This window comes from Melanerpes formicivorus, unplaced genomic scaffold (genome assembly GCF_026170545.1).
Source record: "Melanerpes formicivorus ecotype bairdi unplaced genomic scaffold, bMelFor1.0.p_v2 SCAF_6, whole genome shotgun sequence".
Classification (NCBI taxonomy): Eukaryota; Metazoa; Chordata; class Aves; order Piciformes; family Picidae; genus Melanerpes; species Melanerpes formicivorus.
In genome coordinates, this window is record NW_027142358.1 from 25,239,126 (window position 1) to 25,252,827 (window position 13,702).

The 13,702-nt window shown below is 38.1% G+C and overlaps 1 protein-coding gene across 1 annotated transcript; it reads right to left on the reverse strand.

The window, feature by feature from the left end:
* Positions 1 to 337: 337 nt before the first annotated feature.
* On the reverse strand, positions 338 to 2,996 carry ATOH7 (atonal bHLH transcription factor 7). Its single transcript, XM_068140140.1, has one exon. The coding sequence runs from the start codon at positions 1,580 to 1,582 to the stop codon at positions 1,127 to 1,129; it is 456 nt and encodes a 151-aa protein (XP_067996241.1). The 5' UTR covers positions 1,583 to 2,996; the 3' UTR covers positions 338 to 1,126.
* Positions 2,997 to 13,702: the final 10,706 nt, after the last annotated feature.

Genomic DNA, 13,702 nt, shown 5'->3' on the forward strand with positions numbered 1-13,702 from the left:
CTGACCTTCCCAATCTTGCTGTTCTACCTTTTCTACCCAGATTGCTCTACCCTCCACAAATGAAAGAACCTAACAAGAGCCCGTTCAGGGCATCATCAGGGCTGAAAGGTACTCATCTGCTTTGCAAGAATGCTCTGTAAATTTTAACCAAACTCTCACCTTTAAAGGCAGGTTTTCAGAGGGTACATCAAACACTTCTTACTCTAACTGGGAGTTATTTGCTAGCTGATTCTTCTGCACACAAAACTGCTAAGATTATGATAAAAGTGGTGTAACATTTGGGGCGGGAAAGCCACTAGTAGTACTTCCTACAACAGGAATTTGAGGTAGTTGGTGAGGATGTATCATAGAAAACATTTTATTTATGATTAACAAAATCTGTTGTTTCCAGATAACATAAAAAATAAAATCCAAACATTTAAAGTCTACAAAAAAGTTTAGATTGTTTTCACACAAGCATTTTCATTTATGGTAGATAATCACAGCCATTGAAAATAAAAACATTCTTTTTATGACTTGAAACCAGCTCTTTTTCGAGCATACAAGAGACACCATAAATTGGATTAAAGCAAACCTACACAACCTTGCAATCCATACATCAAACTTACAAAGTTTAAGAAAGTTAGTTCTCTGAGGACTAGAACTCCAATACATTAGAAAACTTTTTCCATGGTAGCCATTTAGTTTAAAGCAAACCAAAGAATCACTTTAAAGCTGACATAAAAATAAAACCATGTAATGAAGTTCACTTCTGGTGTTATTCCATTCAGGTACACCATAGGTCAGTTTCGCCCAGCATCTGCAGAAATTTTTGCCATGATTCACTGCAGTGACAAAAACCCCAAACCGCCCAAACTTAGGTATCAGAAGAATCAAATGAACTAGATGAACTAGGAAGCAATTAGCAGACAGAATTCAAATTAAAAGTATTACATAAATTAAATCTTGTTAAATGCATTTTGATTTAAAGTTCTCAGAGCAAATTTTTTCTGTAAAATTAGTGTAAAATGCAAACAAGAATGAGCTATTATAATGCAAAGATTACCTTATTCAAGCAGATTAATATTCTTGCTAATTATTAAATAACACATCTGGCCTGCTGCATATTCTCAGTTGGCAAAAAGTTCTAATTAGCTATTTGAAAATGTTCAGGGTGATAGCTGAATATTCGCTGGGCATAAGCATCACTGTCTGCTGACATTTTTTGTCCCGTGTAATGGTGGTAGCTCTCTGGATGGAAGTGTTCACAGTGAAGGGTAAGCCATTCTCTTTCACTACTGTATCTTTCAGCTTCGGCAAGTATTCTAGTGAGAGCCATGATGTAACTCAAAGCCATCTGCAGGGTTTCATACTTGGACAGCTTCTTATCTTGGCCCCACTGTGGAACCACCTTCCTCAACCGATCAAAGGCTGTGTTCAGCCCTTGCATCCGTCTCCTCTCCCTGGCATTGGCAGCCAGTCTTCTCTTGGCAGCATTCTCCATCCTCTCTGAACTGCACTTCACGATGCAGTCTGTCCCGCTTCTGCACTGGATGTCTGGTTCTACGCCTGAATCCAAGCGACTGGCTTTACAGGTTTTCATGTTTGATGCAGCTTCAGTTTCACACAAACTAAAGATGACCTTTTAGAAATCAGGTACCTAAAAAGTGGCAGGGCAAGCACTCATGCGAGTAGCCTGTGTACCTTTTGAACCTGTTTCCAGATATCAATGATAGGATATTTTTCTTAGCATTAAAATAAAAAAAAATCTTCTGTTTTTTAATATCTGAAGATTGCTTCTTATTGCTTAAAGAAAGACTAAAGAATTTTTAATGTCTTATTCTTTCATTCTTTTAATGTCTTTAAACTCAAAGACATAGAAATCAATGAAATCTCCATTCTCAAAATGTGCGTCATTGAAGAAAATGGTCCATTTAATCCAAAAAAGATCTTAACAGATTAAAGACACATCAGCTCCAGATGACCATTTCAAATAAGAGAAGCTGTGATCCAGCTCAGGAGAGAATTCTGAACTGACGAACTCTTGTGATCTGCAGACGCAGCGTGGTAACAGCAATCTCTCCTTGCTTGGCTCCTGCCAGCACGCAATGCCTGTGTCTTGCAGACAACGGGAGCCTTTATAGAAACTGCAGAAGCTAAACAGGTGGTAGCAGGTGGGCGGGCGGCACTCTGCTTCCATCCCAGCACCTTCCCACCATGGGAACTACAGGGTGAAAAAAACCCAAACAAAACAGTAAAATCTGAACATTACAGCCTTCATCTGTTAAGAAGTCTTCCAAAGCCATTCTGTCCAGCCCTAACAACTTGCCATCTGGAGTAGTGTCTGGCTGGCCCCACAAGACTCTGGGCAGTTAAGCAAAAGATCCTTTCAATAGATAATCTGTTGCAACTCAGTGGGAAAAAAATCTCTGTGCATTGTAATATTTGTACATTAGAACGTGCAAAGTCTGCTTAGATGGTAAGGATGAACTGTTCTAACGAAACAGAGGAGGATTAGCTGAATGCTATATGGCCACAAACACTACTGGTTTGCACTATATGGTACCAAAATAAGTAGATTCAAATTATTGAAATCCATCAGCACTCACAATTTTAATACTGTGTAAAGTACACAATATCGCAGAGAAAAGTGCTTGAGAAAAGTGGGGATTGTGTATTCAACCTGTCAGTAAATCCAATGTCATTAAAATAACTTGAGTCTACTTGAACAGTTTAAATATATCTATGGCTTTCTCTAATAATGATTATTAAAATGTTTTGACAGGTTGTGATTCAGACACAAAAACATGCAAGTACAAAAACTTTCTGAAGACTGCCCTTTGTAACACACCACATTAAAGTATATGCATGTATTTCATCTGAACGTTTTTTAGAAGTGTGTCTTTTTAGTCATATCACCAAATAAAAAAAAATAAAAGAAGATGGTAAGAAAACCTGGCAACTGCTTGCTGGATTAAGGGATCATTTCTACTACTGGTTGTAATGATAGAGGAGCCACTATATACACACCCACACCCCACAATCAAAACAGCTTTCTTTTACTCCACTGGTATTAGCAAAACAATTATCTACATAAACTTAGAAGGAAATATCATACAGTAATACAAAAGGTAAAAAACAAAAGAAATGCTCTGCCACAATGATTTATTATCCGTATTGATTTCAAACTTAATTAAATTGTTACCAGCATTCATAAATTAGTAACTTTTTTCATTAGAGAGTGAATACTGTATATTTATTTAGAACTATAGCTCAATTGTTTTCATGATGACTCCAAAACTTGCTGGAGTTGTAAACAGCTGATTAATCCCTAGCAGAAGCAATGACAATGAAATGAGGTTGAATAATCCAAAAACAATAGAATGCAATTGAACACTAATGGCTTCCAGCACGACAGATGTTGAATGTAGGCTGTTACGCCCAGTTGCTCTGCTCTAAATATTCTGAACCCTAATGGCCTTAAACAGAGATGATAGTTGAGGTGGGGAGTCTCCATTATTCCATTATCAAAATGTATGCTGGATCTTCAATTTTTAAAGAAGTACAACTCCATCATGTGTCATTGGAAATGTTCAGCACTCCTAGCTGTGTGCATTGACCTGTTCTCCCCAACATAAAGAACTACTACCACACATTAAAATGCTACTTTCTGAGTGACAATTCCTGATTATGTGTGAGAGAGACAGCTGAGAACAGCACCACTCAGAAAACCCAAATAGCCATGTCTTTCACAGGAAGATCACCAGATACTTCTCCTGAAGATGCTTCAGGAATGTATTATATGTCCAGTAGAAACAAAAATACACCCCTGATCTTCATGCTACTGCTACAGTATATTTCAGTGTTACAGTCTTCTATGCCCAAATATATTTATTACTAAAATCCAAATCTCAAAGGATTTTTTTAAAGAACACAATAAAGTTAAGGTATTTTGTAGATCAATAAATACTGTGCATTCTCATGAGATAGATATTACTCAAAAGAAAGGATTAATCACTCTTAAGAGGGCTGTTAACTTCATAGCAGAACCATGAAAAGCACCCCTTAACAATACCATATGGTATAATAACATATTTTGTCACTTGTCAGCTTTCCTGTTGTTAACTTATCATGACCTAACAGTATAAATTACAATGAAGACTTCAAATGTCTTGAAAATCACAGCACTTAAAACCTTCATATTTCACTCCACTAATGCACAGTATCATAGTATATGATAGTGCTGTTAATTTCCCCCCTTCTTAATTGATTCACCACCATTATTATTATGCTTTGACTAACACACTGGTATAATCTCAAGAGAGAAGCTGTGATTTATCTCTCTTACTGAACAAACTGCAACTTTACCTTAAATGATTTACTATCAAACCACAGGACAGGAGCCCAAGTCCATCTGGATTAAAAACAAGCCTCTAACAGGATTTTATAGCTTACAGGCAAGGCTAAAATATTTTTCGTGGCACATCAAGATGCCTGCTTTTCACCACCTACAATTTTCTTAAGTTTCTGTTTTACAAAGGTGAAACAAGAAAAGTTAGTATTAAGGTCTTATTCACACCAATTAATTCAGCTCATTTGCATAGTCTACCAGCCATATAAAAACACATTATCTCAAGCTAGAAAAAAATTGTCTTACTGCTCGGTCAGTAACAGAAAGGGTATCAGTTTTCCCAATTTTTCTTCACTTGGTTTGACTTTCTCTGTATTTCAGCTTGTCTCAGTAACTGCTTTTGTAATGCTCTTCCCCACTCCATTTATTTTTAATAATTTCTAAGAAATCTTATTCTTTGAAATAAGTTTTCAATTGATTTTGAAGATTTTTATGATATAAGTTTCCAAGAGCTGTTAATACATTCTGATGTGATACACTGCTGTGGTGCTAAAAAGTTCTATATCCCAACTTATATTGCTCTCATCTTTATTGTACATCAATGATTTCTCAATAATTTATCTTTCACTCTAATTTTATTGTCATAACATAATCTGAAGCAAGAAGAACATGAGAATCATCAGAAAGAAGTTCTGTGTCTACTCAGTTATTCAGATGCGAACCTTTGAATCTCTAACGATGCAGGTACAAATTTAATGCTATGCCATGACCCTAGCAGCATTATCCTTGATTCCCATTTTAATTCTAAATCAGTATCTTTAAATCACAATACTCTGTTTTTCTCAGAATAAGAGAGAGAGGTAAGAATTTCAGTCATAAATCATTTTAGCATCAAGTCACCGTTGATATTAGGAAAGTAAGGGATAGCTTCAGTCTGTTAAAGAAGTCAACTAGTTTTACCATGACTACATACAGAAATGCATTAAACACTGTCTGCTAGATCTCCAGGTTAATAACTCCAATGCAATTATCACACCACCCACTAAGAAGAGCTGGATATCTTTCACTGTGCTACTATGGGAAACACAATCTGATTATTTTTATTACTTGCTCTCCTTTCCTCTTCACTAAAAATAACATATAGAAGCAATACCTCCAAGCAAGAACCTTACCTCTTCCTTCTAGCCAGAAGTCACTATTTTCTTTCAGGTAGATCCTTTCTAAAAGCCTCATCAAGACTTCTTACCACAGTAGTTTGTACTGAGCAAAGCTTAAGTACTGGCACACCGTATGCTGCCTAATTAAGGGCAGATGGGTAACTACCAAAATATGACCATCCTTAAGGGCCCAGTTTCTAGTAATATTTGACTCAGCTCATAAGACAGGCTAGAAGTCCATGGTCTGCAGAATAATGTATGTTCCTTCCTTGGTTATTTACATTGTTTTCCCTACCACAGCTGCAGGACAATCAGAAAACAGAATAAATGAGCATTGTGTGTCCCAAAGGGAAATTCAGGCACTAACTCACACTGGGAAGCTGAATGCAATCTGCGGCAGTAAGGTTCGTATACAATCATCTCACCAAGAGCTTCCCAACCTCATACTGGCCACTTTTCTACTGAGTATTTAGAACACTTAATTTTCCTTTTAAGTCTCTCTGGGGTGAGCCTTACTTTCTAATATTTCAGCAAGTCTTCCAGCCACACTAAAGGCTCTATGTGCCACACTACCCCCCAGCTTTCACCTCTTCTTGGTTTACCCATTTCTCCTTGCCCATCATCCTTTTCTGCTTCCTGTTATCTTCCTGCAGTAGCTTCTGTCCAGGTGAGGCTCAAAAAATCTTCTAAACCCCAAAAAATTAGAAACAGTTTATTTCATCATGGTAATAGAGGAACATATTTTGAATGTTTTAACCTAAACTGTTTCTCAGCTCTATTATATAGTCACTATGATTACTGTGGCATACATATATACACAAACATACATACACACAAGACAGCTCATGAAAAACCAGCCTCATGAAAAGAAGTTTCTGCTTAGAATGGCAATGCAACCCACTGCACCAGTCGGGGGGGGCAGGGGAGGGATGAGTTGATGCATCATTACAAAGCCAGCAAATTTTCAGTGATCTACCAAGGTCAGCTCCACCTGTGCACACTCAGCCATCTGCAAAAGCTAGTCAGAAATGTATCACAGCAGGACCTTTAGGCAACACACAATAGGGGACACAGTTACCTGCACAGTGTTTACTGTTAACGGTTCAATCAGTATTGTGGAAGCAAGCCTGGATACTGAAGTACCACAGCTCTGTAAGCTTTGCTCTGCCGCTGAACTAACTAGCCAGGCCAAAACACTGATCCTCTACTCACCTTTCTAACACAAATTAACTTGTTTGGCAGCAGTACCTGGGCAGTATGTATATGCCCACTGTAAACAATTCAGAATAATTCCAATTACTTGGTAGGCACTACCTGCCACAGCAGAATGTATCTATTTAATATGTAATTCAGTTTCTTTAACTATTTTTATTTTCCAATATACCAAATTTCAATGCATCGAGAGTCTTCCAGAGAAGATCCTCCTTTTAGTTTGAGACTTATTAAAAGCACTATCTATCCCACAGACCAAGAAGCAGATGAGGGAAGCAATGTAGTTTAGCCTCCTGACTCCAGACAAGAGTTACTGTTTTTACGATCTCCTGTTCTGAATAATCTCTAACAGGGTAACTAGCAGCACAAGTGATATATTATTATCTTTTAATATACCAGGTACTTCACTATCAGACAAAAAGAAGTAGGCAGTTGTAATATATTTCATCAGCTGATTTGACTGTTGTAATGGTTCACATTGGAACAAATGGGCTAAACCTAACCAAGGGGTTAACCTGTCTGTTCCTCCAACACTAAAGTTGTGGGAAACTGTGATTAATCTGTGGACCCTTTGATGGGTCAAGAAGAGATTGGCCTTGAACATATTGCTGTGTACCCTTGAATGTCTGGAAAGTCCCTGAGCTGAAAATATAAATAGCTTGTGATAGACTACTGTGTAACTTGATTGAGAAAGAGAAACCACAAGACTGAGATAGAAGAATACCAGGAGAAGAAACCTGGGCTAGCTCAGCAAATAACTAGCAATGTATCAGTAACCAGTAAGAAACTTGTAGCCACACTAGCATAACAAACATACAAATATAGTATCATAGTATCAGTCAGGGTTGGAAGGGACCACAAGGATCATCTAGTTCCACCCCCTTGCCATGGGCAGGGACACCCGACACTAGATCAGGCTGGCCAGAGCCTCAGCCAGCCTGGGCTTAAACACCTCCAGGGACGGAGCCTCAACCACCCCATATGTGCTGCTTGAAGAAATAAAGTGTACTCCACTAACTACCACAAATGTGTATGTCGCTTCTGTCTGTCACTGAAACAGTGACAAAAGTGAGAGGGGGAAGAAAACAAGTCTCTGTGTTAAGGCAAAAACAGTGGGATAAGAGTTATACTGAGCAAAATCAGATAACCGTAGTACAAAATGCATAATTACCTTAGCCTATTTCCAGAAAAAGCATGGCACAAAGCAGCAGCAAGCAGAAACAAGCAAGCCAAAAGCCCAATCCAGAATACTATTGTCCCATCCCTCCTTATCCCACTACCATCACAGGAAAGACAACACCCAAAAACCCAGAACCCAAAAGCAGCAACCAGAACAGGAAGCCTCCCAAGTTGCCATCTGAACTTCAAGCCCCATAACACCTTGCTCAAGCCAGTACTTTCATTTTTGAAGCTGGCATGACAGCAGCATGGTATGAATAACAGCAGCAGATTCAACTCAACCCTTGGCAACTGTAGATCTTCACAGCAGAAGGAAGTATCAACTCAGGACTCTTGGCTTCAGCTTCAGGTTTGAGGCCCCTTTAAGTTCAAACCAGAGATTCTTGTTCCAAATGGATTCTGCAGAGATTGTTAACAGGCAAAGCCCAACCATTTACCAGTCAGCGTATGTGAACTAGGATTCATGTGCTTATTGTTAAAAGTTTACAAACGTAACTAGAATTAATGAGATCCCTGACAGAAGCAACACCAATGTTACAAACACAACAAAACCAACAAATCCTGAGCTTTTTACAAAGAATGGGTGAACTAAAACTTCTTAATGGGAAAATGGGCTCAGTGCCCTTCCTTAATTGAAAGATATAGTTAGACAATCACAACCAACAAAAGTGATGCAGTTTAGGATGTCATCTCATCTTAGCAGATGGTGTGATTTGTTATTACATCTCATCTGCTGAAACTTCAGGCTTTGCACAGTATCACAGCATGACAATATATTAGAGGTCGGAAGGGACCTCAAGAGATCATTGGGTCCAACTCCCCTGCCAAAGCAGGATCACTTAGGGTAGTCCACACAAGAATGCATCTGGGTAGATTTTTAAAGTCTCTAGAGAAGGAGACTCGATGACCTCCCCAGGCAGCCTGTTCCAGTGCTCTGTCACCCTCACTGTAAAGAAGTTTCTCCTCATGTTGAGGTGAAATTTTCTATGTTCAAGTTTGACCCCATTGTTCCTTGTCTTATTTCTGTGTACCACCGAAAAGAGCTTGGCCCCATTCACTTGGCACGCACCCTCAGATATTTATACACCTTGATGAGGTCCCCTCTCAGTCTTCTCAAGACTAAATAACCCCAGGGATCTCAGTCTCTCTCTTCGTAGGGGAGATGCTCAAGTCCCCTAATTATCCTCATGACTCTCCACTGGATTCTCTCCAGCAGTTTTCTGTCTTTCTTGAACTGGGGAGCCCAAAACTGGACACAATATTCCAGGTGTGGTCTCACCAGGGCAGAGTAGAGAGATAAGAGAGTTAGACTGCTGGGCACACCCTTCTTGATGATCTCAGGATACCAGTGGCTTTCTTGGACACAAGGGCACATTGTTGTTCCATGGAGAACTTGCTGTCCACCAGCACTCCAAGGTCTTTTTCCATGGAGCTGCTTTCCAGCAGGGCAGCCCCTAACCCGTACTGATGCATATTGTTATTCCTCCCCAGATGTAGGACCCTGCACTTGCCCTTATTAAACTGCATGAGGTTTGCTTGCACAGAGCTCTCCATCCTTTTGCTGTTTCAGCTTTTGCTGAAACTGGTGGTCTGACTCCTTTCCTGTCTTCAGCTGCTTGCTTCCTCCCAAACCCTAGCAAGGCAGGCAGTAAGGCAGCCATAGCGTGGGACAAAAGAAACAAACCATTGTCTCTTCCACTGTGGTAACTATTAAACTACCTATTTGCTGTGCCATCTGAAGCACATTAACACAATATTATTGCAAATAGTCACTGTTTCAATTAACACCATCACTTGTCTTGCATTCAAAAACACTTTTTTTTTTTTTCCCTAAGACAAAAAATACCAACATTGTTTGCAAGTTAGCCTTTGGAATTCAGAACAAAACCCAGAGAAATTCATAAACACAAAAGCTAAACAGTTAACTGTGCTGAGATGCAGTTCAGAAATTTCATCCTAGAACAAAATCACTTTCCTAGAAGTATCTTTTCCCCCCACCTTTTCTTTTTTTTTCAGCACCAAAATTCCTCCTGTCTAATCCTACACCTGAAATGGCAAACCCTATCAATTTTCAGATCAATCATGCCTGTATCCAACCTACTTACTAATCAGTAACTCTGTGTTTCACTTGGACTTTGCTGAGAGCAGTGTTTCCAACTTTCACAATGGCATGGGAAACTGCTAACTCTCTGTTGCATATGTCATAGCAGCTTCTTAATCTTGTGGTGTGCTAGTGCTCCCTCCAGCTAGATGGTGAAGATCATTAATTAGCCATATGTGAAAAGACAACTGCTTTTTATTTCCTCATACACTTTTTTCTCTTAATATGTGGGGACTGTCTTTCTGACAGACAGGCAAAAACATAAGTGGGTCATACAGTAGTATAGACTCTTTGCATTGGCAGTAAAAGTATTTTACCACAACCCAGGGAATAAATTGCTTTCTGTTTTCTGCTGAGGGACACAGCATAGTAAAGAAGGGGAGACATAAAAGGCATTTCATGGTATCAAACAAGAGGAGTATAAGAATGTAAGCTACATCACTTAAAAAAATGCTTATTTAAAAATCAAATTAACAAAACAGCTTGCATATGCAGATTTTGGTCAAGCAAGCAGCTCGACACACTTCAAAAGTAGATCCAAAATAGAAAAGAGGGGGGTAAAAAAAAAGAAAGGACTTTTTATTTATTGTATCACAACTTGTTTGGTATATTTTTAAGTCAAAACACTGCACTGACTAAAAGCACTAACAGCTAGTCCATTTCACTTCTAGTGAGTTCTTCTTCCTCACATGGCAACTTCTCCTCCCATGGGACAGGACCGATAATGGACTCCATGGACATTTTGCTTTCTATTCCTTCAACCAAAGTGCTGGAAATTTAATTTTATCCATTTTTTTCCTACCAAGAAAAGTCACTGTCTGTAGTCTACCCTTTTCTCTGTCAAGAGGCATGAAAACCCTCAGACTGAAGCTGACCTCTTCCCAGCACCTATAACCACAGAAAGCCATGGAGACAAGCGCTGCAAGAGTCAATCTATTTATGAAAGACTATTGCTTATGTAGAATTCTATACCATAAAGACTTTACTATCTCCAACCTGCTTCACTCAAAGTACAAAAAGGAACTAATGTGCAATACTAACTATGTGGAATACTAGGTATAGAAATGAGCGTTGAAACTGACGAAAACAGAAATACTACTTGACAAGCACACAAAACTTAGAACCATAGAGAGTGGTCTCTGTTTTGAGAAGCAGAAAAGTGCATTAGAAAACTCTGTGAGGGATATAATATGGTGTCCAAAGCCATTAACCTACGAAGACTTGAGTATGTTCAATATTAAGCCCTGAATTAAATCGCAGCCTGCATACGACACTTAAAAAAAAACACCAGCACTTGGGATTTCAGGGAGAAGAGAAAAGGTAAAGAAAGACAATGGAGAAAAACAAGAGCCATAAGGTTAAGATATAAGCTGAAACACAGGCAGGAACAGAAAATGAGAATAAAAGGAAGATATAAAAGAGAATATTTCAAGTGGGCTGAGCTACAACTGTTTACAGTGTCTGGAATCTACAATCTCTAATATTAAGAACTTTTGTTCTTGCTCATGGCTGCAACTTGAAGAATAAAATGTAAAACACTTTGGAAATGAACCACAGTTATGTCTGGTTCCTAACCAATTAGGAAAAAGACTCTAAAAACTCACCTCCCAAAACCATAATTAATGCTACAATTCATGTTGCTTGCCCAAAACATTGTGCCATAAATTTTATTGACTGAAATAAAAATACATGAAGTAGCAATGGAGAGATGGCAAAGCATGCTGTCAGCTTTTTATGAAAAAAAAATTCTGTTCAAAGAGTTATTTTCTTGTTCAAACAGCCATAAAATTACTAGCCACTGCCCTGCCTTTCATCGATTTCTACTTGGCACAGTTTGCCAGATGCTGTTTAGTCTAAGTGTTGCCTTGACCTCCACTGGTGACACTGGCCCCTTTTTGCTTTGTTGCACAGTATTTTCCCAGCAGGGAGGTCCCACCCCTCTAATAGTTCAGTTGCAACTTTTGCTAAAGGCTTCTAGGTTACCCATATGTTGTACTGGAGGGGCCAGCCTGACTAGAATTAACTCAGAAGTGGCATCCAGCATTGTGGCTGGAGCTGGCCCAGAGGAGATTATAAATGCCCCAAAACTAATTAAATATTTTGTCTCCTGCTGGTAAACAAAAGCAAATGAGGGCAAAAATATGAAATGCCTGATTTAACTAGGATCTGTAAGTAGCTTGACAACGGCAACCCCAAAGCCAGTGATGCATGATTTAAAAGCCCCTAATGGGTCAAAGCTATTACACAAATGAGACTTTTGTCGATTATCCTTCACTTTATATACTTGCAAAACTGTTACATAAATAAATGTACTGGCTACCATTTTTCAGAGTATTTCACAAATGCAGTTCTGGGGTAAGAGCTGTGCAGTCCAGAGATATATTTGGAAGCATCCTTACCTTTCATTTTTGCACCCAAGTGACACAGAAAATAAATCTGACCACCCAAAGAAATATGGACAAATAACAAGTGACAGTATCTTCAGTAACATTTTCAAGGATCTAAACTGCCAAATGGTGCTTCCTAAAAGTGAGACATCATTCTTTTTTAATAGCATATTTAGTAACATTTGTTTAAAATCTAATTTAAGTGCTTTTATCAATGCACCTCTTTTAAAAATAAATATATAGACTACATATAGAGGAATACATATAATGAATCAGTTATGTTATTTACAAGCAGAATAATATATATTTAAAGAAATCCACTAAATTATTTATATAATAAATCCAGTGCTTTTTATATATATATCATTCAGATTTAATGTATTCATTTTCATAAATTACAAATCCTCTCTCGTGGCATTTTAAATATTGCATGTCCACCAGGGTATATTTTGTATTTAAAAAACACTACAGCAGATTAAATTTTACATTTCAGATGGTGTTGGGTGATAGGTTGGACTTGATGATCTCGAAGGTCTTTTCCAACCTGATTAATCCTATTTTATTCTATTCTAAATTTATTTTCCTTTTATTAATGCATAATTGTTATCATTTAAAGATTCCATGAATTTGTTTTCAGAATGCTAAGTGATGAAAAGTCCTACAAAAATGCTATTAGTAAAGAAAATGAGAATTCAAAGTAGATGTTCTCTACATTAATTTTACACACATGCTTAACTTCATATGTTTTTCTAATCCTACTGCAGTTTCACAGGACTAATCCAATGTCCAAAGTTAAAACCAAGCTGTGCATTTTGATCATGCAGACCCTCAGTTCATCATGCTGCTAGTGCCAAGTAGAAAATGACTGGGTTAACAGAAGTGTAGCATTCACCTTTTCTGGGAGGACATTTGTCAAATAAAGCTTTACATTTTCCCTGAGCACATTTTTAGGAAACATGCTTTACAGTAAGATTATCTTTATTTGTTGAAATTTAAAACTTACTAACAAATGGCAAAGACCAAATCTATAGGTAAAGGAAAAGGAAAGCTCATAACAATTCATAGCTACAGATACATACCATATATGTATCTCTCACTTCATTTATGGTATTTTACCATTGGATTTTAACTTTATAATTAAACTGTTATGCAAATTAGGCAATCTCCACACTGTTTTTCAGACTATTCACCATAAGGGCTGCTGTAATTAATGCTTTCCAACTTAACTAGGAACTTTTGTAGCCATACTGGTCTGTACCCTGCCACAGACAGATGAGCACACACGCACACATCCATAGAACACATCTGCTCTTTTGTCCAAATGGACAGCAGGACG